Genomic DNA, 26,939 nt, shown 5'->3' on the forward strand with positions numbered 1-26,939 from the left:
GTCTGTGGCTGAGATTACACAGTGATTCACTGATGATGCCAAGAATAGCAAAGCTAATAAACTCCAGCCTTGTTTCAAGGTTAGAGAGCTTATCTCTCTTGCAGTCTCAGTCTGTGGCAAAATGGAAAGAAATCTTGCTTGACTCTTCAAATAGTATTTAAATTGATTTGTGAGAAGCAAAACAAAAAATAACCATATGCACTGAATAAAGCAGCAGAACTCTGACATACTTAGTGTGTGGGTAAGAGCATTGTGTTTGGAATCAGAATTTTTAAGATTGCAGAAGACCTCTAGGATCATGTAGTCTCATGATGATGAAGAGATGATGAACTCACCATCACCATGTTCACCACTAACTATGACCTCAAGTGTTGCATTCACATGTTTTTTTTCCCATGTCCTGGGAAGTCTCTTCCAATGCCTGACAGTCCTTTCTGTGAAGAAATTTTTGAAAATATTCGATATAAACCTCCCCTGGTGCAATTTGACATAATTTCCTTTTGTCCTGTCCCTTGTTACCTGGGAGAATAGGCTTACCCCTACCTGGCTACACCCACTTTTAAGTAGTTGTAGAGGTCACTCCTGCGTCTCCTTTTCTCCAGGCTACATATCTTCAGCTGCTCCTCATCAGATGTGTGCTCCAAAGTTTGTTTGTTCACAGGTTTGTTTCCCTTCCCTCCCCACCATGTTCATCCTGTTTAATTCTGAACACTTAAATATGCAGTAGAAATTTTTGTATTCAAAGCTCCTGAATAAGATACAAAGGAAGTTTTTCTGGAAATGTATGGCTGTTGCCATTGGTAGCCTCTTACCACCAAAATCAGCAATTCTAAAATGCTCAGTGCAAGAGAAATTTTCACTTTCTAAAGACATAAACTGTTCTTGACTACTTTAAAACAAACAAACAAAACAAACCCAAGCAACACCACACACACTCGGTTCTTTTCATGGAGCAGATGCCTTGGTTGTGTTTTGTTGTTACTGTGCCCTCAAGAACATGGAATCCAGCACTCAGGGAGGATCATCCTATGGAGCTTTTTGTAACCAAGGGAAATCTTTCTCTGTCCTCTAGAGCGGTGGTTTGGGCAAAATGAATATTCCAGTTCTGTCAGACCTCACAAAGGAGATCTCCCGTTCTTATGGGGTGCTGCTGGAAGGACCTGGCATAGCACTGAGGTAAGGCTGGACTGCTGTGCTGGGACACAACCCAGTCTAACCAACATAAGGCACGCTGTCCCCTCCTGCAGGGAAATGGCAGATGAAGACTGGGAGATGTCTTCTGCTGCAGGATGGCTGGATGCCACCCTGAGGAAAGGCTGGATGCCGCCTGCTCATTTTGGGCATGAAGCTGAGAATGGCTCCAGGCCTCTCTGAAAATGTGTGAGGGAAAAGCCAGAGAACTCCATGTCCCTAACTCCATGTCCATAGAAGGGCAATTTCTGATAATTTTTTTCCATAGTAGTCCCTGAGAAACAGTTGATTGGATAGGAGTCTTCTGGAGACCTTCAGTTCCTGATCTCTTTGGATCAGGAACTTTAGGCATTTGTTTACTGAGAGATTAAGTTAATTAGTATGGTAAGATTGGGACTTTGCATACAAGCATTTGTGAAAACCAACGGGATTTAATTTAGTAGCATAATGCACAAGCAGCTCTTCACTCAGCACCTACAGATTTGACCAAAAAGACATGGGCAGGATGTCAGCTTTCAGTTTTGAAGTACAGGTGGAACACTGAGTTCTCCCTTTGTTCCCTCTGCCTAGATTGAATAGTCTCCATACATACTTTGTAATTTCCCAGTACCACAGCAGTGGTGGATTGCTTTGCTGACAAACAAGATACCAAATGCTGCAGTTCGCCTCCTAACTGACGTGTGTCACTGCTGAAATTGTGCACCCAGTCCCTTGTGTTTGGCCTGGGAAATTGATTTGCCTTGCCTGAACTGCTCCATTGCAGAGGTCTGTTCATCATTGACCCAAACGGGATCATCAAGCACCTGAGTGTCAATGACCTGCCCGTGGGGCGCAGCGTGGACGAGACTCTGCGCCTGGTCAAGGCCTTCCAGTTCGTGGAGACACACGGCGAGGTGTGCCCGGCTGACTGGATTCCAAACTCCCCCACGGTGAGTGCCTGCTCAGGGCTAAATGCATCCTCCTAAAGACAGCCACTGGTGCTTGTCTGGAGGGCTGGATCCACTCGGATGTGAGGTGATTCACTGTGCCTGTGCCTGTTGTCTGAACACAAAGCTGCTATCGTTTGGGCCAGTTTAGTCTGTTTGTCTGATAGTAAGTGTGGGATTTCTGTGAAGAAAGTTACTGGTTTCCTTTTAGGAGATGCAAATTGTGTTCAAAACTCCAAACTTGACTTGGACTCTCCATTAACTGAGTTCAAATTTTTTACTTACTTAACGCATTGTAATTTAACAGAAAAATGTGGTTTATATGTTAGCCCAGTTCAGATATTTTAGTTACTTAGTGCATTGTATTTAACAGAAAAACATGGTTTATATGTTAGGTGAGTTCAGATATTTTACTTACTTAATGCATTGTAATTTAACAGAAAAACGTGGGTTATATGTTAGCTGAGTTGAGATTTTTTATTTACTTAATGCATTGTAATTTAACAGGAAAAATGTGGTTTATACGTTAACTGAGTTCAGAGTTTTTAATTACTTAATTACTTACTTTTTACTTTAAGAGGAAAAATGTGGTTTATACTTACAATTTTCAAGTAGGACTTGTACATGATCTAGGCTTTTGTCTTCCAACCAACTTTCAACCAATCAATAAACAGATCACTGTTTTTATAAAGTATGCATGTATTTTCTTGGATAAAGTATCAAATCTGTGTTTTTTTTATCATACCTGTTCCAAGTAATAACTTAACTTTCTTTTCTTGACAGATCAAACCAAGCCCAGAAGGTTCCAAAGAATATTTTGAAAAAGTGCATTACTAAACACTCAAATATATGGATAAAATTCTTTAGTTTTGTCTACTGAAGACATTCGGAAAACAGCTGTGATTGTAAAAATTAATAATAAAAATAAAAGCTGTCATTTTCTCATGTTTAAGAAGAAATTAAATGCTGAAATATTTACTGACTCCCTTGTCTTGCTTTAAAAAGGGTAAAACTAAGGCTTTCCCCCCTGCCTTCTGCAACTTCAGTTTCATGGATTTCTGTGACCATTAATCATCTTCCTGAATGTGATGAGTACACAAGTTACAGTTGTCTTCCACTGGCTTTTCCCTTTATCTAGTTTTGGACCAGAAAAATTCCTGCATTTCATTTTCTCACACAACGTAAAAGTCCGTTAAAAAAAAAAAAAAGAAAAAATACAAGGATAGAATTTTGATACATGGTTTGTTTTTAATGATTTTTGCAGAGGAAGAGATGAATGTAATAAGTAAAAGTAATTTTAAAATCATTGGTTTTGTGTGTAAATGCACTAAAACATGGAAAGAATGTAAATGTGTGCCATTTAAAACAGAAATGCAGCTACTCAGGAGCACTAACAAGCATGAACTTTAATTTTGTTTGGGAGATGGTAAAAACATGAACCCCCGTAGTGCACTTATTGGAGCTTAATGGCAAAGTTTCTTTCACTTGAATTTGCTTGACTCTTGTACTGCTTGAAACTGATGTAGCATCTCTCTAGCTATAATAAAATAATCTTAACGTGGCCTAGCAGCAGGCGTGGTGCTTTGCTTTTCTTTCTCTTTCTCTCTCTCTGGAAGGAACTGAATGTGTTCATTGCCTCAGCAGCTCCGACAGCAGCTCACAGGTGCCATGGGGAGCAGCCCATGGACATAAAGTCCTGGGGGGCTGCACAGATCAATACAACACTGTGTGTGTTTCTGTTTTTCATCTTCTGACCCTCTGAGCAAAGAAGCACAAGGTGGCTGAGCCCTGAGTTAGCTTTATAACAAGGATCAATGCTGTAACAAAGGATGTAAAATTGAGACTGAAGCGGTGCTGGTGCTGATGCTCCGGGTTCCACTAGCTGCAAATCTTTTCAGTCCGGGTGTTTGGTTGTTTTGGGAATGTAACCATGGGTTTTTCCCAGTTAACCCGGTATTTAGTGTTATGAGTAGAAAAGTTGCCCATTTTTTTTTTTAAAGATTGCAGAGTTCACAGGTTGGGCCAGTTGCTGCCAGGGTGGAGTTCTAACTGTTTGTTGTTGTAGTCCCTGTTGTTAATAGTTTTTCGTTAACTACCTGTTGTTGATGGTTGGGAATTCTCCTTTTTTTGTCGAGTAAGACCCTGCTGCTTCCTGGAGGATGGCGCCCAGGACAGTGAAGAGGAGGGGACATCAGGGTTGGCATGCAAATGAAGAGGCCCCTCACCAAACCTAGCTAAAACCCCCTAGAAACAACAGAACTGAGGGATCGAAGCGATGTCTAGACGCGAGGAACAGAATCCAGTGTCCGCTAAGACCCTTTTTAGCCCTCACCCTAACCTAAAAAGATGTCGGCTGGAAAGAGGACCTCGAATGTCAAACCGAAAAAGTGGAATCTCCTGGTGCTCTCGTGAGGAACAGAAGCCCCAGCTCTGCCTGCAGACCAGCGGTCACAGCTGCACTTTTCCTCCTCCTCGTGCCACTCCTGGAAGCAGCGGCGCCGTGTCGGTTCTTCCCACCCGAGCTGATTTTTAATAAAGGCATTAAAAGGAGAAAGATCTCCTGCCCTGTTTATTTCATTTGCCGCACCAAAGTGGCCGGGTTGTGCCTGCGGGGCTGCGACACCCCGACCTTCACCCGGCCTTGCCTTGCCTTCCCGGGAACCTGCTGGGAAGGGAAAAGCCCGGGGGGCCTTGCCTTGCCTTCCCGGGAACCCGCTGGGAAGGGAAAGCCCGTGGGGCCTTGCCTTGCCTTCCCGGGAACCTGCTGGGAAGGGAAAGCCCGTGGGGCCTTGCCTTGCCTTCCCGGGAACCTGCTGGGAAGGGAAAGCCCGTGGGACCTGCGCTTCTGGAGGGCGGAGGGGCAGGTGGGCACCGCGGCCGGGAGGGGGCACGGGTCGTGTTAGGGACGGTCCGGAATAACGCCTCCAACGTGTCTCCCTCAGTCTTTCTTCCAGAGGTTTCTCCTCTGGGCGGACGCCTTGGATCCGCTGCTGCTGTTCAAGTCCTCCGTGAGTAGCGCGGGAAGGTCGAGATGAGCGGGCGGCCTGAGGGGCTGTGGCTGGGCAGGGGGTGGAATGGGATCACCGCAGGGCTGCTGTGGAGAAGGGAATTCATGAGGAATGTAGCGGTGGATGTCATGTTCCGCTGCCTAAAGAGGCTGCAGAGAGCTGGGGAGGGGCTTAGGACAAGGGCACGGAGTGCTGGGACAAGGGAATGGCTTTAAAGTGTCAGAGGAGGTTCAGATTGTGTAGCTGAAAGGAATTCCTCCCTGTGAGGGTGGCAGGCCCTGGCACAGGGTGCCCAGAGCAGCTCTGGCTGCCCCTGGATCCCTGCAGTGCCCAAGGCCAGGCTGGACAGGGCTGGGAGCAGCCTGGGACAGTGGAAGGTGTCCCTGCCCTTGTCAGGGGTGGCACTGGATGGCTTTAAGGTCCCTCCCAAGCCGGACCATTCCACAGTCCTAGGATAAACAGAAACCCACGGGTGTGCACTTCTGATTACATAAACCAAGGGACATTTCTAGGCACAGCCATCTCAGCAGCCCTGCTGTGCCAGCAGTTGAATTATCCCAATAGTTTAAAATCTGTGATCGTGAATTCATTGTGTCTAGGAGTGTTCTTGCTTTCACTGCAAGGAACAGATACATCATTAGCTTCTAGGTTTGTTTTATAGCTGATATATTGCACTTAAAATATTGAAACTGAGATGGTTTTGTTTGTTTTGTTTTATTTTTTTCTCTCAAATACAGAATGAAATACAAAGAACCAGGTTATCAATACTACTCAATGAGAAGACCCTAAGTGAGCCCATACAGAATAATCAGGTATTTTGGACTGCAGTTAAAGTCTTAACATAAGTGTTTATCCATATTCAATTGTTGTTTTATGGTTTAAAATGTTTACTAGTTTTACCTTTTTAAAATAAACCTTCTGTTCTGCCCTAGTGTGTGCTTTGGTGCTGTTACACAGCTCATGGGATGTGAATGCTTTATATTCAACAGGGAGTATAAGGAAAGAAATTTTAGGGGAAGAATATAATAAAAGGAATATATAAATATATGTATTATACAAATATATATATATACAAATATACTTTGTATAAAAGGAAGTGATTAGAAAAAGACATAGAATAATTTTAGAAAGAAGATTTTACCCTGCCTCTTCTGAAATTTAATTATTAACCTAATTTTCCAACTGTTGTAGACTAAAAAAGCCTTCTTGCTAAGCCTGGTAAGTTTACAAAATATTTAGATTATTTTTTTCCCCTTATTCAAGTATGGCAAAGATGTTCTAATTTGCTTTTTTTTTCCTTTCCAAGTCCAGCGTACATCCTGACACAGACAAGATAATTCCTGTTTTGTTTAGGCCTCCAGGTGGGTTCCCCTAATTTTATGTGTGTGACTGAAGCATCAGGGAGGAATAGCTCATGGTGAACAGCTGCTGTGATACCATAGTGACACTCTTCTCCACATAGAAAAGCAAGCAGACTCTTCTCTTAGTTGCATTGTTAAATGTATGGAAGATTGATTTATTCCTATGGTCCTGCTGAGGAATTTCTCCCTGGGATAATCTGCTCATCTAGATGGAAACACTCTGATCAGTCTCTGCTTCTTGTTACTGCAGAATGAGTTCCCAAATCCCTCCACGTTTAACTGTCTGCTGTAATTTAAGTTTTTCCCTTGATGGCTGCTGGATAAATTTACATTCTGGTGACAGATCAGGTGTGCTTGGGGTTTGTTTAGGCAGCACAGCTGTTAATCAGAGAGAACCACACTGAGGCTCTGTACTCATTATCTCCTGTGACCACTCAAAACTGTGGCAGCTTTTGTTACACCTCTCTTTTTGAACAGAGGGCTGAACTTGTCTTCAGTTATTTGGTTTCCAAGCAGCCCTGGGGAGGGGAATTCATGAGGGCTCCTTTTGGCTGTGAAATCTGAGCAGGGATTGTGGCTTCTTGAGCCAAGAGTGAGAGATAAAGCTTAGGGCTGAAGTTAATGGTGATGCTGGGGTTTGTGGGCAGTGTTTTACTTGGAGATGAAGTTAGGGGAATTTTCTGCTCTAGACCATCCATCTACACTCAGAGATGTTATTTTTACTGAAATAAAGTTTTCTTTCTTTTTAGCTTTCATGCCCATAACTCTTCCCTTGGTGAGTGACAGATGCCAGTGTGCATCCAGCAAGGCTTCCATTGTCCATGGCCAGGGGTTGGAGGGAGGGAATGGAAGTTTTGGGGCTTTATTGTAGCTTCAGCACAAGCTGTTTGAAAGACATCTGTTGTATGGGAAATAACCTGGAAATCGAGCCCTTAAAGAATCTCCCTGGAAGTCCAAAGCTGTTGGTTACCCTTCTCCAGCAGCATTCCAAGAGACTGTTCATATGTGAGGACAGCTTTCTGATGCAAGGTGAGATCACTCAGCAATGAGAGCAAGGCAAGGTGTGGTCTGTTCAGCCTCAAAAATCTAGAACAAGAGAATGTTACAGCCTGGAACCAGGGCTGATGGCCTTTGGCACTGCTGCCAGTGGTACCTCAGCAGTTCTCCTGGTGCTCCTGCACCAAAAACCTCCACACTCTTCAAGCCTCATTTTCTTGTGCGTTTTCCTCTTAGGTCATCGTTTCATCTGTTCAGCGCCACGCAAGACATTCTTTTTTTTGGCAGGTAATTGCCTCTTTCTTTCTACTTTTACAGCTCTTCTAGTCTCAATCCTGAATTCAACTTTTCTTACAATCTCTTGTTTCTGCAGTTTGTGTTTCACACATACACCACAGCATTCACTCTGGTAAATGGAAATGGCACCCCAAAGGCTGAAGTGAGTATTGATTTTTATTTTTGTAATCCTCTTCATTATGCAGATGCCATTTTGAACTTGATTTGAAGTGTTTTACAATGTATTTATGCAGTGTGGTTTTTCTGTCCTTAGGAATACTCACTTCCGCAAAAGCAGCTCTTGCTTGGCTTGGGAGCCATTTCCTATTCAGCCTGTGTTGGTGTAAGTATTTGCTCAATGACTGCTTTCCTTACAAGCTCTCCTGAGAAGGAGTTGGCACTGAGTGCCAGATATCCTTCAGGATATCCACAGTGCCACATATCCTTCAGGACTGTGCTCTGGTGTTCTGCTCTGATGTCTTGCCACAGAACTGTTCAGGATAAGAATATTTTCTGATCATCTGTCAGCCATTATTTTGCTTGGCTTCCCCTCATGCTTCCTCTTGTGTCAATTTCTTTGTTGTTTTGCAAGTTTAGCAAACAGGTAGTGAGAGGAGTGAGAGGAGCTGGCCAGTGTTCACAAACACAGGGTGAGCCACTGTTGTAGCTGATTTTTCATGTGGTGCTGTGGAAGAGATCTAACTCCAAACAAGTGGTGAGGTCTGCAAGCATCAGTACTGGACAATGTTTGCTCAAATCTCAGGAACATAGCCATAAAAATACTGCACTGCATGCAGGGAAATTAGTCTTCCAGAAGGGAGCTGACCCTGTACTCTCTGCTGGAATAGGAGGTTTTGGTTTCTGGAGTTTGTTACATCAGAATGAGCTCAGGAATCATCATGACAATCATCACAAGTGTAGATGTCTCTGTAATGCCTCTCCTCACCCCCCACCACAAAGCAGTGATTTTCATAAGCTTCTGGCAGAAAAATGGGATTGTTCTTGCTTGTGTTAGAGGGAGTTTCACCTCTGCCCACTGCAGGGCAAAACAGCTGGCCAGGATTGCTCAGGCCTTACAGAAACCTGGGGAGGCAGCCCTGCCTGTGGGTCATCATGGGAGTGCTTCCCTTTGTCCTTCAGGGCAGTCTCTGAGGGTCAGCTGGTGTCCTGGCCCTTTATTCCTACATGAAACTTCCTGCAAGTGTGTTATGGGAATATAGAATTGGGCTGAAACTGCAGAGAAGCAGGAAAAATACAGAAGTAAACCAGATTTCCTGTTTGGGGGAGAGAGAAATGTGTGACACAATGCAGTTGGATGAATGTCCAAGGAATATTAGTCAGAGGTAATAATTTTCTTTTTTCTGTCTTTGTATTCACACTGCTGCTCTCCTCTACATAATAATGTTGAATGCTTTTTTTATCACAATGTTTTGCATTCTTATCTAAAAGAGTGATTACAAGCACCTTCATTAACTAGAGAAGTTGTATATTTTGTTGGAATGTTAAACCAAAGCATTTGTTTATTTTCATAGATGGTAACCAAGTCACAGATTGATTTTCCTAACCTGTTACACTGAAATGCTGCACATTTTTTCAGTGGCCTGTTTCCTCTTCATGCCTTAGGCTCTCCCTCTTGTCTTCATGAATCGTTACGCGTTGAAGAACTCATTAATGCAGCTTGTGGTCAGAAAACTGCTGCCTGCTCCTCTGCTTGGTGAGTGGGAACAAACTGTGCACCATTTTCCTGTCTGACTGTAGAGTTTTCTTGCTTTTGCACAGGTGTGGTCTCTGTTTCTTCTCTGACTGCCTTTGCTGGTCCCCTCCTTTCTGTGGGAGACAACTCTCACTGTGCAGCATCCCCGACCTCACTGGATTCTTACTGGTTTTAGTTTCAGAGCTGCAGAGCACTCCTGTGAGCTTTGTACACATACCTGAAAGCACCTGAACACATCAGGAGGGCAGCAGCAGTGGCACTGACGTGACCTGGTGTGGCACATGTGTGACACCAGAGTGCAACATCGCTCTGGGAGTGCAGAAAGGGAGACTTGTTCCAGCAGGGTGTTATTAATCCTACAAGGAAAGAGCTGTTCATTACTGCAACAGCTCTGCTGCCAGGGTGAAGTTGCACCAGGACAAGTTTAACTATTTAATGTCATTAATTATGTTTCTATTGCCATAATAGAAATTTTTTGCCTTTCTTAGGGAAAAATTGATACAATTAAAATGCATCATCTCCTCTGTTTCAAGTTATGTGAGATGCCTACTCAGATCTTTCTGAAGTACATTAGAGGTTTCTGGCTTGTTTCCTTGGAGCAGGTGTTAAATGTGCTTCCATTTTCTTAAATGTAGAGAAAAGCCTGAAGGTAATTGATTAGTGTTAGTCCAGCCATTTGCAAAGTGTCCTCTGGTACACTAATGTCTTTATGGAATAGCTCTACCAAAAACTAATAAAAAGAGCAAACTCTTCTTTCAAGCAAGGTCAGATTGACAGTCTGTGCCCTTCCTTTCAATGCAGGATGCAACCTTTTCTGAAATGCTGTTTGTTCCTTTCAGGATTTTGTCTTCTGTGCTGGATTTTATGCTGAGCAGGACAAAACCTAACCACAACAGAAATCCCTCCACTTTCTCTTAAGACAAAGCACTCGTGGTTTGAGCTGGATGGAAATGATTTTAAAGCTCTGAATCCATAATGACAAAGCATCTTTTAGGTCTGAAGCCTTGCAGTCTCTCTCAAGCTTCTGAAACAGAGATTCAGATCCCGAGTAGATTTTCATGGGGCAGTATTTTTTTAAGCTGTCATGTTATTCAGATGTGAAGTGTTGAACTGGAAATGTAAAATGCACATCATTATGAATGTTACTATGAGGCAGTCCTTTGGGATCTATTAAAGCAAAGTGCCCTTTACCCCTGCAGGTCTGACAAGTGCATTTACCGTGGCGATGGTGAGAAGCCCAGAATTTGATAATGGGATAGAAGTGATGGACAGGAATGGCAAGGTTATAGGAGTGTCTAAGAAGGCTGGTGAGAAGGTAGGTGAGGGGGTGGAGAACTTTTTTGACTTGCCTTTCATTCCCTGCTAAGAGCAGAATGTGATGCTGAGACTAGATAGGGTTGGATATATTGAATAAGGAATTCCACATCAGGTGCTGAATCTTTGGGCAGGCTTGGATTAGGTCTCTGGAACCAGGTTCCACAACTTCAGTGTCACCAAGGGTTGGCTGCCTCCCCACACCAGTATACTAAGGACCAGAGACACTGGCACAGACATTTCTGTTTGCTCTGGTCACCTCCAGAAGGAGATAAGACTCTTGGATCTTTTGAAGGGACACCTCAGAGAAAAGCCCTGTATTGTGGAAAGAACTGCATGAGCATAAGGATTTGGGTACAGCTGGAGAGAGAACTTAAGATTTAACACAGGCTAGTTGGGATGTCCAGAAGGTATAACCAATTGTATGAAGTTCAGCACAACTTTCAAAAGCCAGTCTTAGCAAAATTATTATCATGGCAGGAGATCTCATCAGTAGTTTCACCTTATTTTAAAGGAATTTCTCAGTCATAAGCAGAGTATTTGTCTCTGAGTTTCCATTTAAGAAAGAATTCCTGTAATAATTGTTGTTATCCCTCATTAACCTGTTGCTTTCAAGTCCAGAGTGTAAGACAAAAAAGCAGTCAGGGCAGCAGGCAGTGCTTGAAGCTGCCCAGAACATTCTTTTGACACCACTTGTTTTGCTCTCTCCCTGAAGGCTGTTATGGAAACAGCATTGTCCAGAGCAGTCTTGTTTGGGACAACATTCTTCCTGCCAGAAGTGCTGATGTACTGTCTGCAGAGGTGAGAGGCACTGCAGGGGCTGGGGTGCCTGGGCAGTGGGACTCTGCTTTTCAGTCTGGCTGTCACCATTTGCCAGGTTTTCCCTTGGGTTTGCAGTATTGCTTGCCTTGGTGGAAGTGATGATGTGGGAAGTTGCTGTTCAGCTGCTGTGATTCTTTGAGATCATTAAGTGAATCTGGTTATGTCTAACCCATGCTCCAGGGTTTGTAGGAATGAGGTTTTCCTCTCTGCTTCCATGCAGGAAACATGTTTGTGCTCTCCTGACAGGCTTTAATAACACAAACAAACATGTTTGTGCTCTCCTGACAGGCTGTTTTTCCAGCACCTACCCACCTCCAGTTCCCTAATTTAAGATTTGAGTTTCAATGTCTGTATCAAGGTTGTTTACAGCACTTAGCTTAGGTTTGTATTTCTGAAGAGGTAATTTGGCACTTGAATTTGCAATTAAAGCTGGATCCCAACTTCCTAATAGTTTTCCACCTGTTGTAAAACATGTTCTTGCTTTTCAACATTTTAAATCCCTGTATCCTAAGAAGAATACATTGTATGCTTTATGAGAGGGTTCTTAGCCTGCCCTGAGCTTTTTGTCATGTAAATAATACAGGTGGGGATCGTCTCTGTCAGGTAATTTGGTATTGCCTAAATTGATTCCCTATCAGCTTAAGGGACTCCTGTTACCAGAAGACAAATGCAGATGTAAAATAAAATTTTATATCTATATGTCAAGTAAAAAATTTTTGCACAAGGTAAAATAGGGCTGCCCACAGGAACAGAACGTGTAAGGAAAGAAGGTAATGCAAGAAAAATCTTAATGAAGGAACTGAGCCACTTTAAAGCACGAATGTACTTTCTCTCCTTTTGTCACTTTGTTCTTGCTGCTTTTTTTCTTAATCTTGACAGTCTGAGCTTGGAAAATGCTGCAGACAAGCACAAAACAAAGGGAAAGCACAGGAAGTTAAGAGTAAGACCATAGGAAATTCAATAAGGAAACATGTTTAGGAACCATAAGCCTAGATTATTACTACTTTCAGTAAAATAATAGCTAATGCTTTTTGTGTCACTGTCAGATTAGTTTTCAATACACTGACATACTTTTTTCAATGTCTTGGACAGAGGAAGATTTGTTAAAAATCCTCGTGCTTTGGGTCCTGTGAGGATGTTTGTGATTATGTCAGTCCTAGCAGGGATGCTGCCAGTCTCCTTTAGTATGTTCCCACAGTGTGGGGAGGTAAGTCCTTTCACAGGAATTGATTTAAGATTATTGTGACATTAAATCAGCCTTTCAGAACTATGGCCAGCACTCTGAAGGCCACATATTAAAAAAATCAACAGGATTAATGTGGTACATCTTAAATGGGGCAGCAGAGAGGCTGCTTGTGAAGGCCCGTGCACCAGGCAGAGGCTCACAGGACTTTTAAGGTCTGAGCTCCATTGTGTGTTATTTATATTTACACTTTTCAATGTAGATTTATCAGGCTTTCACAACAGTCTGAAGCAAGCAAGGTCAGGAGAACTAACTCTTGCAATTTTCAGTTGTTTCTTTTATTTGTCTAAACTTTCTGGCATTTTAGTTTTTTGGGTTTTTTTAATATTTCTTCATCTCTTACTACAACAAAGCAAACTGAACATAAATGAGGGGACTTTTGAGGAATTATGTACTGAGATTAGGGCTGGTTGATGCCCTTTGGGCTTCCCAATGGCTCATCCCACAGCAGAAGTTCTCCTATGTGTCACCCAAATATATTTACAGCTGGATTTGGTGATATCTCTTCACACCTAAATGATTCTGTGATTCTATAGTGAACAGGGGTAATGTCACTATTTTAAAAAAATAAGTATTTTTTCCAGTATGTGTGCACATGTAGAAAATGCTGGAGGAGAAAAAAAGCCCCAAAACAACAGCGAAAACTCCCTCAAATCCCCAAATAAACAAAGAGCAAGTCCCAAATCCTGAATGCAGTACTTGAATTTGTGCAAAGTGCAATGGAGTAACAAGGACTTAACCTCCACTTTCCAGGCCATGGTGGTGCTGATTCCCTTTTCTCCTACATTGCAGATAAAGCGAGCAGACCTTGAACCAGAAATTCTGTCATCTACAGAAGAAACAGAGTTCTTCTACAACAGGGGCATTTAGAGCCTGGCTTTTATACAGAAGTGTGTGCTCTGATCCAAGTGAATCCTGAATGCACCACTGGCATTTGTGACTGAATTGTGATTCTGTGTGGCAAAGGTGCCAGATCTGGTGTACGATGGTGAACTTGGCAATGTGGCTTTGCCAGCCCAGCCTGGAGGCACATAAACACACCTCAGCTGATGCTGAGAATTGCTAGAAAAGCACTGTAACTCAGCCTTTGTCACAAGCTATGTTCTGTGCTTCCCCAGATGATTGATTTCTTAATTATATGACTGCTGAGTACTTAAGTTTGTTCTGCTGCTTCAACTTTTGGTGTGCTTCTTTCCAGGAACCCAGCTGGTGAAGGCTTTGACATCAGTACTCCTGTGGGTAAAGTCCAGCTGGTTCTTCTCAGAACACTTTCATGTTTTCAGTGATCTAACAATGCTCCTTTTGAGGATGAGATGTGAGTGAGGCAGCCCTTGAAGTGATATTAGACAAAGCAACCCTGATGGCAATAGAATATTGGTTTAATTTAGTTGTTTAAAAAGTGTTCAGGAAATGGGTGACAAACTTGACTACCAGTTAATTCCTGTTTTTCTAAACGTCCTTGAAGGAGTTGTGAAGCTTGATGGCCCTTGAGCTTTAGAACTTGGTTTTTACACTGAAGCCATGAGGAGATCCCATGTCTTTCTGACCTTGTGGTGGACAGTGAGGAATTCCACTTTTGCAGGTTGGCTGTATTTATCCAAAGAAAGAAAGCTCTTTTGATATGTGCCATCATTTTTGTATGTGGATCAGCAACGTAATACATTTTGCTGATCCTATGAAATTATCCTCAGCTGTCTGTGAAGAAAGAGCTTACAGGATACTCTAATTGTGACAACATCTTCAGTGATTTTTGAGCTACCTCTACTACAACTCCTGCCTATAGTTATGTGAGGTGCTGCTAAGGCTGTGTGACAAGGATGGAAATGCACTAAATAGTACAAAATTATTTATGTGAAGGTGATTATCACAAGTGCAGCCTTCAAAGTGTGCCATAATTTAACTTAGGGCACAATGCACAGGTCACTGCTCTGCTGTTGCTGGAGGATTGGATTTCTTTTCACAGTGTGAGGAAAACAATGGTTGCCCAATCCAATCCATCCTACAGGAAGAGAGCAGCATAGAGCAAAGCAAGGAAAAATAGCAGGCCTGGGCTTTTGCAAGAAGAGATTCTTGCTGTGCTTTTGGCACTGAACAAAAGCAGGAAGCTGGGGGTTGAGTTTAATTTCTTATTTGAATTCTGCCTTTTTTGAGCCTTCCTCTACCAACTTACTGGAGGGGAAGGTCAGACAAGGGAAGAGGAGAGAGGAGCAGCAGCACATCCTAAGGACCTGGAAGTGGAGGGGAACATGCTGTAAAGCTGTTCCAGGAAGACCATATGGATACTGTCTGTAATTGGCAGAGCTTGCACTACTCCACTGGAGAATTGTGGTGAATTTTTAAACGTAAAGGATTGTTTACACCTACTGAACTCTGCTGGCTCACTCAGCCTCTGGGGGTGATGTCCTTCAGTATGTGGTAAAATCTCATCAGGGTCAAGAAGATAATTGTGTTGTGTCAGACCAAAGGGTTTGCTGAACCAAATGTCACCTGCTCATGGCAGGAGGTTAGAACTAGATGATCTTTAGGGTCACTTCCAGCCCAAACCATTCCATGATTCTAACACAGGGTCAGGTGGAACAGGCTTAAGCCTCAGCCTGCCTCTCTGGGTGAAGTGTTTGTCTCCTTGCAAAGCTTTAATAGCAGAGGTACAGATAACACCCTGCAGTTAAATTATCTAAACGATGTTTCTGTATTCCTATTTCAGTCACATACCAAAGGCAAATGCAGGAGGGGTCTGATTCCACTCTCAGTAAACAGTAACTGGCACTACAGTGAAGACCTGCACCTCTCCCCACTCCTGTTTTAAACATAATTTAAGAATGGCTAAAGTAAATGCTAATTACATGAACCACAGTGGGAACAAGCAAAAACCCCAAAACCTAAGAGTAGAGTAAAGCCAACAAATAGAAGAGAATATATTGGTGAACTTTGGATTGTCATGGTAACTAGACAAGCTATAAATTCACTGGCAGCACACTTGGATGTTTTAAGCAAATTGATGTCATTACAACTCCATGAGTAAGGCTTCTGGAATAGGTCTGGTAATGGAGTCTGTTATTACAGCTGCCCCTTCTCAAACTCCACCAGCTCCTTACTGAATACTTGAGCTGAAATTTGCCATATTAAACCCAGCTCACTTAGAGTTATTAAATACCCCTTTCCCTCATTCTCATAAATGTTCCTATTGCCCTAACCAGAATTTTCGAGAAGAGGAGGGCAGGTGCCTGCCATTTAAATTGTCAGTCTGGCTGACTCAGCTGCTTCCCAAATCAGGGCAGGGAAATGACATTGCTAAAAGGGCCCTGGCATCCTTGCCTTGAACCAGTCCCTGAGGTGAGAACTGCCAGGAGCAGACACCTGGTAATCCAGAGATACAAGACTGGGACAAGCAGCAAAGCAGCATGTTTGAGGGACCTGGGAAGAGGAAACCTTCCCCTTTGTAATGTGGAATAAATTAACAACACACCAGCCCAAGGCAGGTCTGAATCCTGCCTTAGCTGGCCCTGGTGTTAAGTGACAGTGCATTAGTGGTGGAACCAGTTTAAGTTGTGGTGAATAACAGATGGAAGCTTTCAGCTTCAAGGAAAACAGAAATCTTAGTACAGCACAAGATGCTGTGCCTCACCCACTCAGCTTGTCATCTTGAAATGTAGGAAAATCCAGTGAGGCTTTCAGGCTCCTTTAATGTAGCTTAAAAAAATCAGCCACTCCCATGTTAAGAAATACTGAGATCAAAGCCTTTCTCAGCTGGAGCTGTGTCCCTGCTTTTCCCCCAGGCCTGTAACCCAGCCATGCTGCTTTTCCCTTTTCCCCACATGCTGAGGGTGGAGGAAGGCAGGCAGGTAGGCAGGAAGGAAGGCAGGTTTTAATTTTCTCTTAAATCAGGGAGTCCTGCACTGCAGCTCCTTCCCCGTCAGACAGCAAACACCACGTGCTGCTCCGTGGCACTCAGCAAGGAGCTGCTGCCCAGCTTTGGAGTCTCCTATCCCACATCACTCAGCAGCTCCAAGGAATGATTTCACCTGACCAGAGATGCTCTGACTCAGACTGCAGCCAGCTGCCTAGGGAAGGATGTAAGGCACTATGAGGCAGCTGGGAACTCCCTGCACTGAGCTTTATGGCTTGTTTTTAATCAAGAAATGGAGCTGCTTCAACTGACATCTCACACCACACAAGGAACTAACCCTCTGTAGCCATTTCAGGAGCAGTCAGAGGCTGAAGGCAGAAGCAGCCAGGATGTTTAAGATGGATTCTGTAACATGTCCCATGTCAAGTTTTTCCAGGTTGAACAGCATTACACTGCTCTCCATTGAACATTCCCCCTCCACACATTTGCCTGCAGGGAAACAGGGCAGGGCAGCTCCTACCAGGAACTAAAACCCTAGGGATGAAAGCCGTAAAGCAAGTAACCCAATTTACTCAGCAAAATCTCAGCTGCAGGGACTGAGTGTTTATCCTGCTTCCCTTTCCAGGCCTCTGCCCTGCTCACTCCTTTACCTTCCAATTTCTGCTAACATAGTGGAGATGTTATGGTGCAGGAGCCATTCACCATTTTGTATTTCTCCAAGAACAGAAAGGTAAAAAGATGAAAAGGTATGAATAAAAATTCCATTTGAAATGGCCTTTGCCTCTAGGAGGAAGAAAGGATGTCATCTGACTGCAAAAGAGCAACTGCACCCACAGTCTGCTTGTGTGCATCCTGGGGAAAGGGAAGCAAGAAATAAGTAGAAATATTTTCCTGTCCTGACCTTGCAAATTTTTCTATTTTATTTTAAACATTTTTGAAAAAAAACAGTGTCAAAAGGCAATAAGAAAATGCAAGAACATTAAGACAATCCTTTGAACTCACTGAAGCTGAGAGAGGCCAATGAATGTTGTATAGTGCTGATGATAAAATCAGCAATGACAGAAGTGTTTGAACATTTCCAACCTAAAGCCCAAACCATAGCTCAATCCCAGTATTGCAAAATTAAGAGCTAAGGCCTGTGGCTCCGTGGTCACAACTATTCAAAAATAAATTTACATAAACGAAAGGGCAGACTGTTTAGGAATTTTTTAATAGGCATAAGCATGCTATGAGTCCAGTTCCTTAAGTGCAAAATCGTATTTCATCTGTGTTGCACAAACGGCAGGAGATCTAATACAACACTGAGATTTTCAACTGAAACATTTCCAGAACAGAAATCAAAACAGGCATTCAAGGTTTAGTTTGCAATTGAGCTCCTCTGCTTTGTGTGGTTGTCTCTAGATATGCCTTAAGGCAATTTGTTAATAAGAAAAAAATGGGAATTTCTTCTCAGTTACACTGTCGTGTTAAGACAGCTGGCTGAAGCAGGTTCAGATTTTCCTTGGTGAAAGAATTCCATTTCAGTGGACTTTAAAGTAGGTCCTGAATAGAATTTTCAGCATAGTTTTGCAGTTCTTCTAATCTGACTGTTTTATAGGCCCCAAAACAGCAATATTAAAGAAGCAGCAATATTAAAGAACCATTAACAAAAACCATGAATGGGCAAATGGGGAAAAAAGCTGTAGAGCACTTACAGGTAAACAAAGGCAGTTGCAGTATTTTTCTCAGAAGTTAAAATTACATGCTACTGTGTTCAGAATTTAAACTTCAGACTAAGTGTTTAAAGCAGAATTTTACACCCCTGAAAATAGGGGACTGCTCTGAAACACTTTCATTTCCTGACTGTAATAACCACTCATTGTATACACAGATGCCACATTCCTTAATCACATTCTAAAATAGATTTCCTTAAGGTATCATACATAGCAGAAGGACAATTCTTTCTCCAATCAATATTGCTTGCACATAATTATTGATGAGCTCTACCAGTTTCAGAATAGCAAACATCCAATTATTTAATAATATAAATATTGGTTACTAAAGTTTTTATCATAAGTATAAAATCTCTATGTAAAACCACATGCTACAGCCTATCTGTACAAAGGCCAGGAAAAATGGTTATTTTTTTCTTGTAACAAAGTGCTACTGCAGAATTGATTGATTTGTTGTGGACATTTCTGAACAAATACAGATTGTTTGGCTCAGAGCATTTCCTTACAGACTCTAAATTCTTCTCAGAAGATTGTGAAGCAGTTTCAGGCTGCTCAGTAAAAAAAAAAATTAAAAAACCACCCAAGTTATGGCTGTGCAACTAAACAAGTAGGCAAATTTTAATTTTCTCTTAAATCTTTCCCAGTTTCAGTATGACTTGAGAAGGTTCCATCTAGATTTCATTTACACAGAGCACCATCAGACAGTACCTGTGTTCCAGCTCCAGTCATTCAAGAAGCTGCTGCTCTTCCTGTGGCACCTGGCCATTTCAGCTTTCCTGGTGCATAAGGCTTTGACTCATCTGAATTTCTGTCATGTAGATCAGGAATGAATGGCCAGGTCTCTTCTCAGCTGAGAGCCCCAACAGCTTCTCCAATGACTCCAGCTGTAAGGCAGCACCTGTCCATGACCCCCAGGAAGCCCCACTCCAAGCACAGTAATCCTGTATCTTATCCCTCCACCAGAGGCATGGGATGGAGTGAAACAGGGAAAACCTCTAAGGCAAGAGGCCCAAAAAAGGTGCTCAACTCACACCTGAGCTTCAAAATATCCCTTCCTTTTCATACTAAGGCTACCCATCAGATTTTCCAAGACATCCTTTATTCACACCTAGACACTTTCAAGTTGAAAGAGAGAACTTGTCCATTTATTTGGGATTTCCAGGTACCAGGCAGTCCAGAGCAAGAGCAGCATCTGACACCAGGCTGGCATCCCTGGAAGCCCAGAAGGAGCACTCAGAGCAGCTGCATGTTCAGGGTGTCCTGTGCAGAGATCAGCACATCCCAGCTGTGCTGCAGCTGTAATCCAGAGCCCAGGCAGACAAGTCCAGCCTCTGGAATGTGCAGGACAAACAGCCACTACACTGATGGAGCCTGCACACACTGGCCTGTGCTACTTGTATATCCACTCACTCTGTGGGGTGAAATACAGGAGCCATAGGTACACAGTTAGAGTTGGGGGAGATAATGACACCAGGAATGCTCCCAAATATGTCTCCATATGTTCCCAGTCAAGCTCCAATATTCTGCATTACATCAGTAACTAGGACATTGACTCATACCTTTAGTTTTTCATAAAAAATACCAGGTATACCTATCTGGATGGCAGAGACAGCTTTTTCAGAATTGGTCCGTAACACCGCAGTGCATCAAAATCAGATTTTGAGCATTTGTTCAGCAGCTGCTAAATGAAAAAGGAAGTTTTCTGTGGCTGGTGGAAATCGCTTTTGTTTCAGGGCCTCAGCATTAAGGGTTGGTTTTTCACTGCCATCAGAAACTTCAGTAAGTGAGGCTAAAGTAGCCAAGATTTCTTTTGTCTTCAGAGAAATGTCCTTAAGGAACAGAAAAACAAGCAACCATGAATATAGTGTTAGGTTTTAAAAGGTTTTCACATACACTTACAATAAAAAACAATCAATACAGAACAAAAAAAGGAAGCAATGGTAAATAAATAGCTCATTTACAACCAAGACCCCACTTGTAACAGTTCTTCAGCCTGCTCTTGTGCCATTTTGGATAAAGGAAGCACAACCACTCCTCTCCTGACCTTACTGAGCTCTGTGACTTAGTCACTCAGTTGTGAAATGTCTAATATTACATGGGGGAGGGAGTGATAAAATGCCATCATCATAAAAATCAGGTTTTATAGCTAAGAAGCCATATTTAGCAGGACCTTTTCAAGGTACTGCCAATACTATTGACAAAGCATTGAGCAAAATCCATGCCTTGTGGAATAAAACTGGGAAACCAGTCTTACAATCAATAGAATTTCTGAACTTTCTTCAGCAATGCAATTACACAAGAGATAATATAAACTAAGTAAGTTATCCTTAAAAACCTGCATGATAAATAAAAATGCTCATTTGTAAAAAGGCAGAAGGTAGAAGAGACTACTATCTCAGTGCCACTCTTCCTCCTACTCCCTCCTTCTGCCAAGATTCAGCAATAGAAGTTAATTAGATTTAAAAATAAAATATTAACCTTAATGACTTGGCTGTCTGATTTATCTGGATCTTCTGCAGACTGAACAATTAGTTGTCCAATTTCTTTGTGAAGTTTTCCCATTGTCATTGCCTCTGTGTAAGGAAAAAACCAAAACACATAAAATTATAAAAATACACAGAAAATCACCTTTTTTGTGATACCTAGAAATGCATATGAGTAACACACCAAACTGAGGAATCTTTTCATGACTGCCATTTGAAATCTGTTGATAAAGGCAATAACCTTGTATCAACAGCCAGTACCTCTGAAGTGGCCCAAAGCAGTGATAAGGAGCAGCAAGATGATAAGCAACATACAAGGTTTTCTTTCAAATAACCCCCAGTCTTCAAGTATTTAGTGCCATGTTTTTCTAAAAACTCATGTAATATATCTCTCCATTCAGCTAAAAGTCTCTTCCATGTCTAACATGGATGTTATGAAATCTCAATTGTGCATTTGTTGGAAAACAAAGCACATCTTTGTACAAATTCCAACTTTAACCGGTCTTCCAGGGTGGCAATAAAATGAAGACAGAAATTTACACACTGACTTTTCAAAACCTGGATGGAAGAAGGATCAAGATTGTTTGATCTACAGCAAGGTTGAGCAATTACTGTCAACTCTGGAGTAAACTGCCTCTAAATCCAAGATATAAAGAGGAACCAACCTTTTACTACAGGCGAAACTGTAATCTCACTGTCTGCCAAATTCACATAGACATCATAGAGGTCTGATCTACTGCTCACTTCAGAGTCTGTAAATCCAGCAATGTAACCTAGAGCACAGAATTGAGCAAGATTAGGATCTTCAGAAATAAAATCAAAAATGACAGTCCTAAAGTCTGTTCTAAGAGCATCTGACACAATATCCAATGGACCCAAGAGGTTGCTCTCTTGATATTATCAGTCATTCCACAAGTGCTCAGCAGATGCTTCATTTCCAAGGAGCTTAAAAATCAACTTCTAAAACTGCCTTGAGCATGGATTAACTGCTAACACTACAGCAATATCACCAAGTAACCAATTTGACATTTTAAACTCTCTTCCTCCCTTCCTACTAAAATTACTCATTTGTAACTTTCTCATTACATTCTCAAAATCTCCACTTTGGAGCTTCTTATCACAAAGTCAGTATAAGACTGGAACAGAGGAATGAACCCAGCAGATTTGCTTATTTATAGCACGTCAGATGAGCAAACTTGGAGCAGTTTTTCTCCATGGAAGGTGCTTAGTGAGCTGTAGCAATGTTGAAGATGAGTAGTCTCCTTGCTCATATTCTGTATAAAGAAGCTTCTTAATGGCCACATGATGTGTCACAGGAACCTCTGCATAAAGCTTGGGCCTGTTCCTGGATTATGCATTAAGCACTGTGCACACACAGCACCGTGCCACACAGACCAAACTCCTACAGGTAAAGTTCACCTGTGATTAGGAGCCTGAGACTTCACTGACATCAAAACAGAAGTCTGGGACTTCAGAGTTAGGAATTAAAAAACCCCAACATTCCCTTACTAGTGATGTGTAGAAGCTGGGAAGAAAATGTTGCTTATCTAAGTGAGCTGGTTCTGTACAACAAGACTTTTAATCCCTCCAATCAAAGCATCAAACAAGTCTCAAGGCTGCTTTGCATCTGTGATTAGGGATAGACTGATGTGGATCCACCCAAAGCCACCAGATTAACTGATTATCTTCCCACATACTTGTTTAGCTGATTTGCCTTTTCCAAAGAAAATTCTGTTTAACTTTGATAAACAGCATTAATAGCAAAATATCCTTTTTTTCCCCTCCAAAGTTCCCTGGTGCAAAACTTTGCAGCAACAGAAGCTGACATTGAATTTTCCTGGTATTTTTGATTAAGAAATCATCTCTACCTGTGCAGGCTTTTAAGGCTTCCAGTTCCTCCTCATTTAGATGCACATATGAATGAAGAATTGACCAGTCTTGTCGATGCCACACTAAAGCAGGCAAAGTCCTAGGGAGATCAGGGTGCAACTTGAGACACAGTACATTTTTACTTACACTAACTAAAGCTTCACTGTAAAAACTGAATGCCATGAAAAAGAACAATAAGCACTAGATCCTATTTAGGGGTGTGTGTATGTATTTATTTATTTATTTATATATGAATTGTAGAAATTTCTACTTATCAATGCAAGTAGAGTTTATCACTCTACAAGTCATTCACCATTAAATTTCTCTGAGTTGAGCAACATGCAGTTAAACCTTAAGAAGGATTTAGCAGAATTTCTATGAACAGAAATGGATGGATGCAGATGGATTTTTTTTCCCTTAAAATACAGGCCTTTTTCTCAATGAAGGTTCAAAATTTGTTGGACTTCTGGGGGTGGGTGGGAAGGAAGGAACTGATAAAGTACCTGGTAAATTCCTGGATAGCTTCTATTCTAGGATGGTACACTACAATTCTCTTCTTTAACATCAGTGCAGTATATAAAATAACTGTTTCCATTCCAAACTGAGACACTATATCTAGAAAAGAGAGGAAATTACTTTATAGAAGATATTTATGCTGATATTATCACGTTCTTAAAAAAGCTTAATAATAACAGCACAGGTAACAGTGCCAGCACAGCTTACTTGAAGCATACATGAAAACAAGATTGTACTTTAGGCTGCAAGAAAGAAATCAGAGTAGAGACTGTGGCAGAGATTAACCTTTGATGGAGCCAGCAAGGTAAGCCTTCCGAGCATCAAAGTCCTTGCTGAGGAAAGATCCATTTTCTTCACTTTGGCAGATGCCCTTTGTGAGGACTGCAATGTAACTCTCCATCATTTTAACTGGACTTCCATGCTTCAGGTAGATCCTGTGTGAAAAGGAGAGAGTCTGCTATTTTAACTGCAATCAGTGCACACACATACATATATATGTAATAAAAAATTAAAAATCAGTATTACAAATAGCAATATTGTTGGCAATAATTCTTATTCTGGACACCTGACTGTGTGCAAGTCTTCCAACATGCACACAAACACATCTGTCTTTTAGAACTTACAATAACCCAGTATTTTTATTTCAGCTTTCTATTTTATGAATGAACCAGCATGGACTAAGATAGAAACACACCCCAAAGGTGTAGGGAGGTGTCCAGACAAAGGATTCTTTGTAGACTTGGAAGGTGTCTGCTTAATGAAAAAGCAACTACCACAGTAACTCCTGTTATTACATGCACTATCTTTTACCATTCTTCTGTACTCTTACTAAATAATGAAAGAAAAATATAAACATGTCCTTGATACTCAATAAAACCCCAAAATGACACAGAGGAAGCACACCCTGAGAGAACCATGCATTGTCAGCTGTCTTCCAGGAAGCACAGAGACACTGTAACCTCTTTTAAGGTTAAGATATTTCAGGAATAGCACTGAAGCTGTCAACGACCCATTTTCCATGGTAGCTATAGCACAAAGCAACAGCATATTTGAAACTCAATTATTATCATGCTTAGAAGAATTCATTCTAGATTTGAAAGGAAGTATTAGCTGGTAAGTCAGCAGAAACATGATCCACAGTGAATCTAAATCACCAAAAAAGAACACATCTCAGTTTTTCAGTACCCTGCAGAACTGGTAAGTCTGAAAGCTTTTCCAAGTCTGCATTACATATAGTAAGTCCCAAGAGCACAATAACCTCATAATTTCACCCAATTAGCTGCAAAATCGCAGGGAATACTCTTGGTATCAAGAACTGGGATTGAACTAATTTGGAAACTGAAGGAAAAGCACAATAAGAAGCAGAGAGAGAGCAAGAGAATGGGGACATGAAGGGAAGTGAGTAAACAGGAGAAGGAAATGAGAAGAGGTTTTTTGGTTGGAAGAGGGCTCTCACTTCTCCATAGGAAAAGCAAAAACCATCCCTGGGTGCTGTGCTTGGCTCAGAGGAGCTGCGAGCAGCATTTACAAAGATGTTGTGGAGGGATACAAGTCATTCACCATACACAGGGTGATCTTTAAATCCAGCGCTGACATCTTCCCAAACATTTACACTTTTTAAAAAATATACTCTCAGAAAAAATGAGTGTGAAGGTGGTGGTGGTGTGTCTGGAGAAGATACAGATTAAAACCCAATGAACATCTGACATTCACCCAACACTTTCTGTATATGACAGCTCAAATCAAGGATTTTTATAATCGGATTTCCTTTGTAGGGCTGAGTTGCCAGCAATTTTTTTGAACAAATGCAACACAGTGAACTGAACCTTTCGCTTTGGCAAGATCTAAGCATGCAGAACCTCAGGCCAGCTTTTATACAGACCTGCAGAGGATCCTGGTGAAGGCTGCATATTTCTCTGGGTTGAAGTCTTTGGCTGTCAGGACAATGGAGAAGTGGGTCACCTGCACATGACACAGGCACAGAAACACACAGAGCTCAGTTAATGACCCCACAGGAACAGCCTTGGTCACTTCACTGTCAAGGCTCCAAGCTCCTAACTGCAGGAATGGCCTGGACAGAGGACTTCTGATGTGACTCAGCTCTAGTACAGACTATCTTTTGCTTAACCTACACACAAGAGTTGCTTTCCTCTAACCACATGAGGTTATTGAAAAACAGAAAGGTATTTTCCTTCTCCATAGCAGGGAGGAAACTTCCAGAATTTGTTGCCAAAGGAGGCTGTGGAGGCAGACAGCATCAATATATTTAGAAAGAGACTGGAAAAAATACACAGACAGCAGGCCCACAAACAGAACTACTCTAACTTCCTCAATCAAATGATTGTGGGCTGGGACAGTACAAGACTAAAAGTCTGCAGACAATGACCAGGCTCACGTGTTCTCCTGAAATAGCATCTCCCACTGCACCTATTGAAGACAGCACTGTGACATTTAATTTTATTTTACTTCATGGAAAATATAAACTTTGAGTAAGGAAAGGCAAGCAACATTCTGCTGTGGGCATACAAAATTACCATGTTATCTTGCTACTTAACAACATAGCATGAAACATGAAAACTGAACAGACTTAACCAACAGTTTAATGATTTTTATATCAGGGAAAAGATAGAACATACAACTATATTTGCTGTCTTCCAGTAATAATGCAGTGGAAAAGAAAGTACCCACAAAACTCAATCCTTTGGGGAAAAATGGCAGCAGGTTCTATGGGAACAAGACTCTGGACACTATGAAACAAACTCCATAGAGAGAAAAAAATGCTGAACTTGAAATGCAAATTAACTACAAACAGCAGCATGAAATAGCATTTGTATGTTAACACGAAGAATTGGGGACTGAGTATCTCAATCATTCTGCAATTCCATGTCCTGGTGACAAATGAAATGCAGATTGGCTGGACACCTGGACAGAGCTGCATCTGTGAGCACACAACACCTCAAATCCCTTCTCATTTCCCTCCATGGGAAAACACTGCTTAACCCACAGAGAACTCTGCAGAAGCCCTCCCTGCATTCCACTGAAAAACCCCACCAATCCGTACCTTCTTCAAGGCTGGAGAATCTTGAACTTCTACCGTTGTGATGTAGAACCAAGACCTTTTATACTGGCCGAACACAAACGTATGGAGCAGTTTGTTTTCATCTGTAAGGCAGCACTTTCGCAGCAGCAGAGTCCTCAGTTCCGCTGTTACGGACGGATAACACCAAACCCACAAAGCATCTCCGTTGGTGTCTTTTTCTATGGTGGAAAGATGTTCACTGTGAGAATGCCAAACAGCAGCAAGGAAGTGAATTGATGGGTTAATCAGGTTTGTTTCCTGGAATCAGATTAAAATTCCACCTTACCCTGACCCTAGACATCCAGTTCTGACATTACGGTTTAAGCCTTAAGGCAGGAATTCTGACACGGGTTTTATTTTTTTTAATGTTAGTCTTGACCTGCTTCACGAGGTCCAAGAAGCATCAAGTTTGAATGTACATTCAACATGAGCACGGTATTGAGGAACAAGCACCCCGACCAGCTCATTTATGATTTTCCCTGTTTCTGATTTCGCAACAGCAACCTCGGAAGCCGCGAATTTCAGACACTTCGGCCGAGTTGTGCACGGCTGAACCCCGCAACAGGCAGAGCCGGCACCCCC

At 42.0% G+C, this 26,939-nt stretch overlaps 3 protein-coding genes across 3 annotated transcripts in view; 2 read left to right on the forward strand and 1 right to left on the reverse strand.

Moving 5' to 3' along the window:
- PRDX3 (peroxiredoxin 3) overlaps positions 1–3,686 on the forward strand; it is a 4,944-nt gene extending 1,258 nt beyond the window's left edge. Inside the window, exons 2-4 of the mRNA XM_005427740.2 lie at positions 1,073–1,176; positions 1,955–2,120; positions 2,901–3,686. Coding sequence (XP_005427797.1) covers positions 1,073–1,176; positions 1,955–2,120; positions 2,901–2,954 — 324 coding nt within the window. The 3' untranslated portion in view covers positions 2,955–3,686. The remainder of the gene's footprint in view (positions 1–1,072; positions 1,177–1,954; positions 2,121–2,900) is intronic.
- Positions 3,687–4,958: 1,272 nt separating this feature from the next.
- SFXN4 (sideroflexin 4) lies at positions 4,959–14,004 on the forward strand. Its single transcript, XM_005427727.1, has 14 exons — positions 4,959–4,981; positions 5,060–5,125; positions 5,863–5,937; positions 6,317–6,343; positions 6,432–6,486; positions 7,236–7,261; positions 7,720–7,770; positions 7,856–7,921; positions 8,033–8,101; positions 9,382–9,472; positions 10,672–10,787; positions 11,502–11,587; positions 12,701–12,815; positions 13,644–14,004. Exons 6-14 carry the CDS (start codon positions 7,241–7,243, stop codon positions 13,719–13,721), a joined length of 693 nt encoding a protein of 230 aa, XP_005427784.1. The 5' UTR covers positions 4,959–4,981; positions 5,060–5,125; positions 5,863–5,937; positions 6,317–6,343; positions 6,432–6,486; positions 7,236–7,240; the 3' UTR covers positions 13,722–14,004.
- Positions 14,005–17,889: 3,885 nt separating this feature from the next.
- The window catches only part of DENND10 (DENN domain containing 10), a 9,534-nt gene continuing 484 nt past the window's right edge, over positions 17,890–26,939 (reverse strand). Inside the window, exons 2-9 of the mRNA XM_014309784.2 lie at positions 26,340–26,556; positions 25,161–25,240; positions 23,564–23,712; positions 23,266–23,377; positions 22,762–22,862; positions 21,559–21,666; positions 20,889–20,983; positions 17,890–20,239 (exon numbers count right to left, since the gene is read on the reverse strand). Coding sequence (XP_014165259.1) covers positions 20,063–20,239; positions 20,889–20,983; positions 21,559–21,666; positions 22,762–22,862; positions 23,266–23,377; positions 23,564–23,712; positions 25,161–25,240; positions 26,340–26,556 — 1,039 coding nt within the window. The 3' untranslated portion in view covers positions 17,890–20,062. The remainder of the gene's footprint in view (positions 20,240–20,888; positions 20,984–21,558; positions 21,667–22,761; positions 22,863–23,265; positions 23,378–23,563; positions 23,713–25,160; positions 25,241–26,339; positions 26,557–26,939) is intronic.

The sequence above is a fragment of the Geospiza fortis genome, unplaced genomic scaffold (assembly GCF_000277835.1).
Source record: "Geospiza fortis unplaced genomic scaffold, GeoFor_1.0 scaffold719, whole genome shotgun sequence".
NCBI classification, from domain to species: domain Eukaryota; kingdom Metazoa; phylum Chordata; class Aves; order Passeriformes; family Thraupidae; genus Geospiza; species Geospiza fortis.

Bases quoted from the DNA above. Each gene is read 5' to 3' on its own strand.
- SFXN4 (XM_005427727.1), top strand. From the start codon at position 7,241: ATGCCCATAACTCTTCCCTTG. The intron at 7,922-8,032 runs GTGAGTATTGAT...TTCTGTCCTTAG, and splicing joins ATGGCACCCCAAAGGCTGAA to GAATACTCACTTCCGCAAAA. The intron at 8,102-9,381 runs GTAAGTATTTGC...TTCATGCCTTAG, and splicing joins CCTATTCAGCCTGTGTTGGT to GCTCTCCCTCTTGTCTTCAT.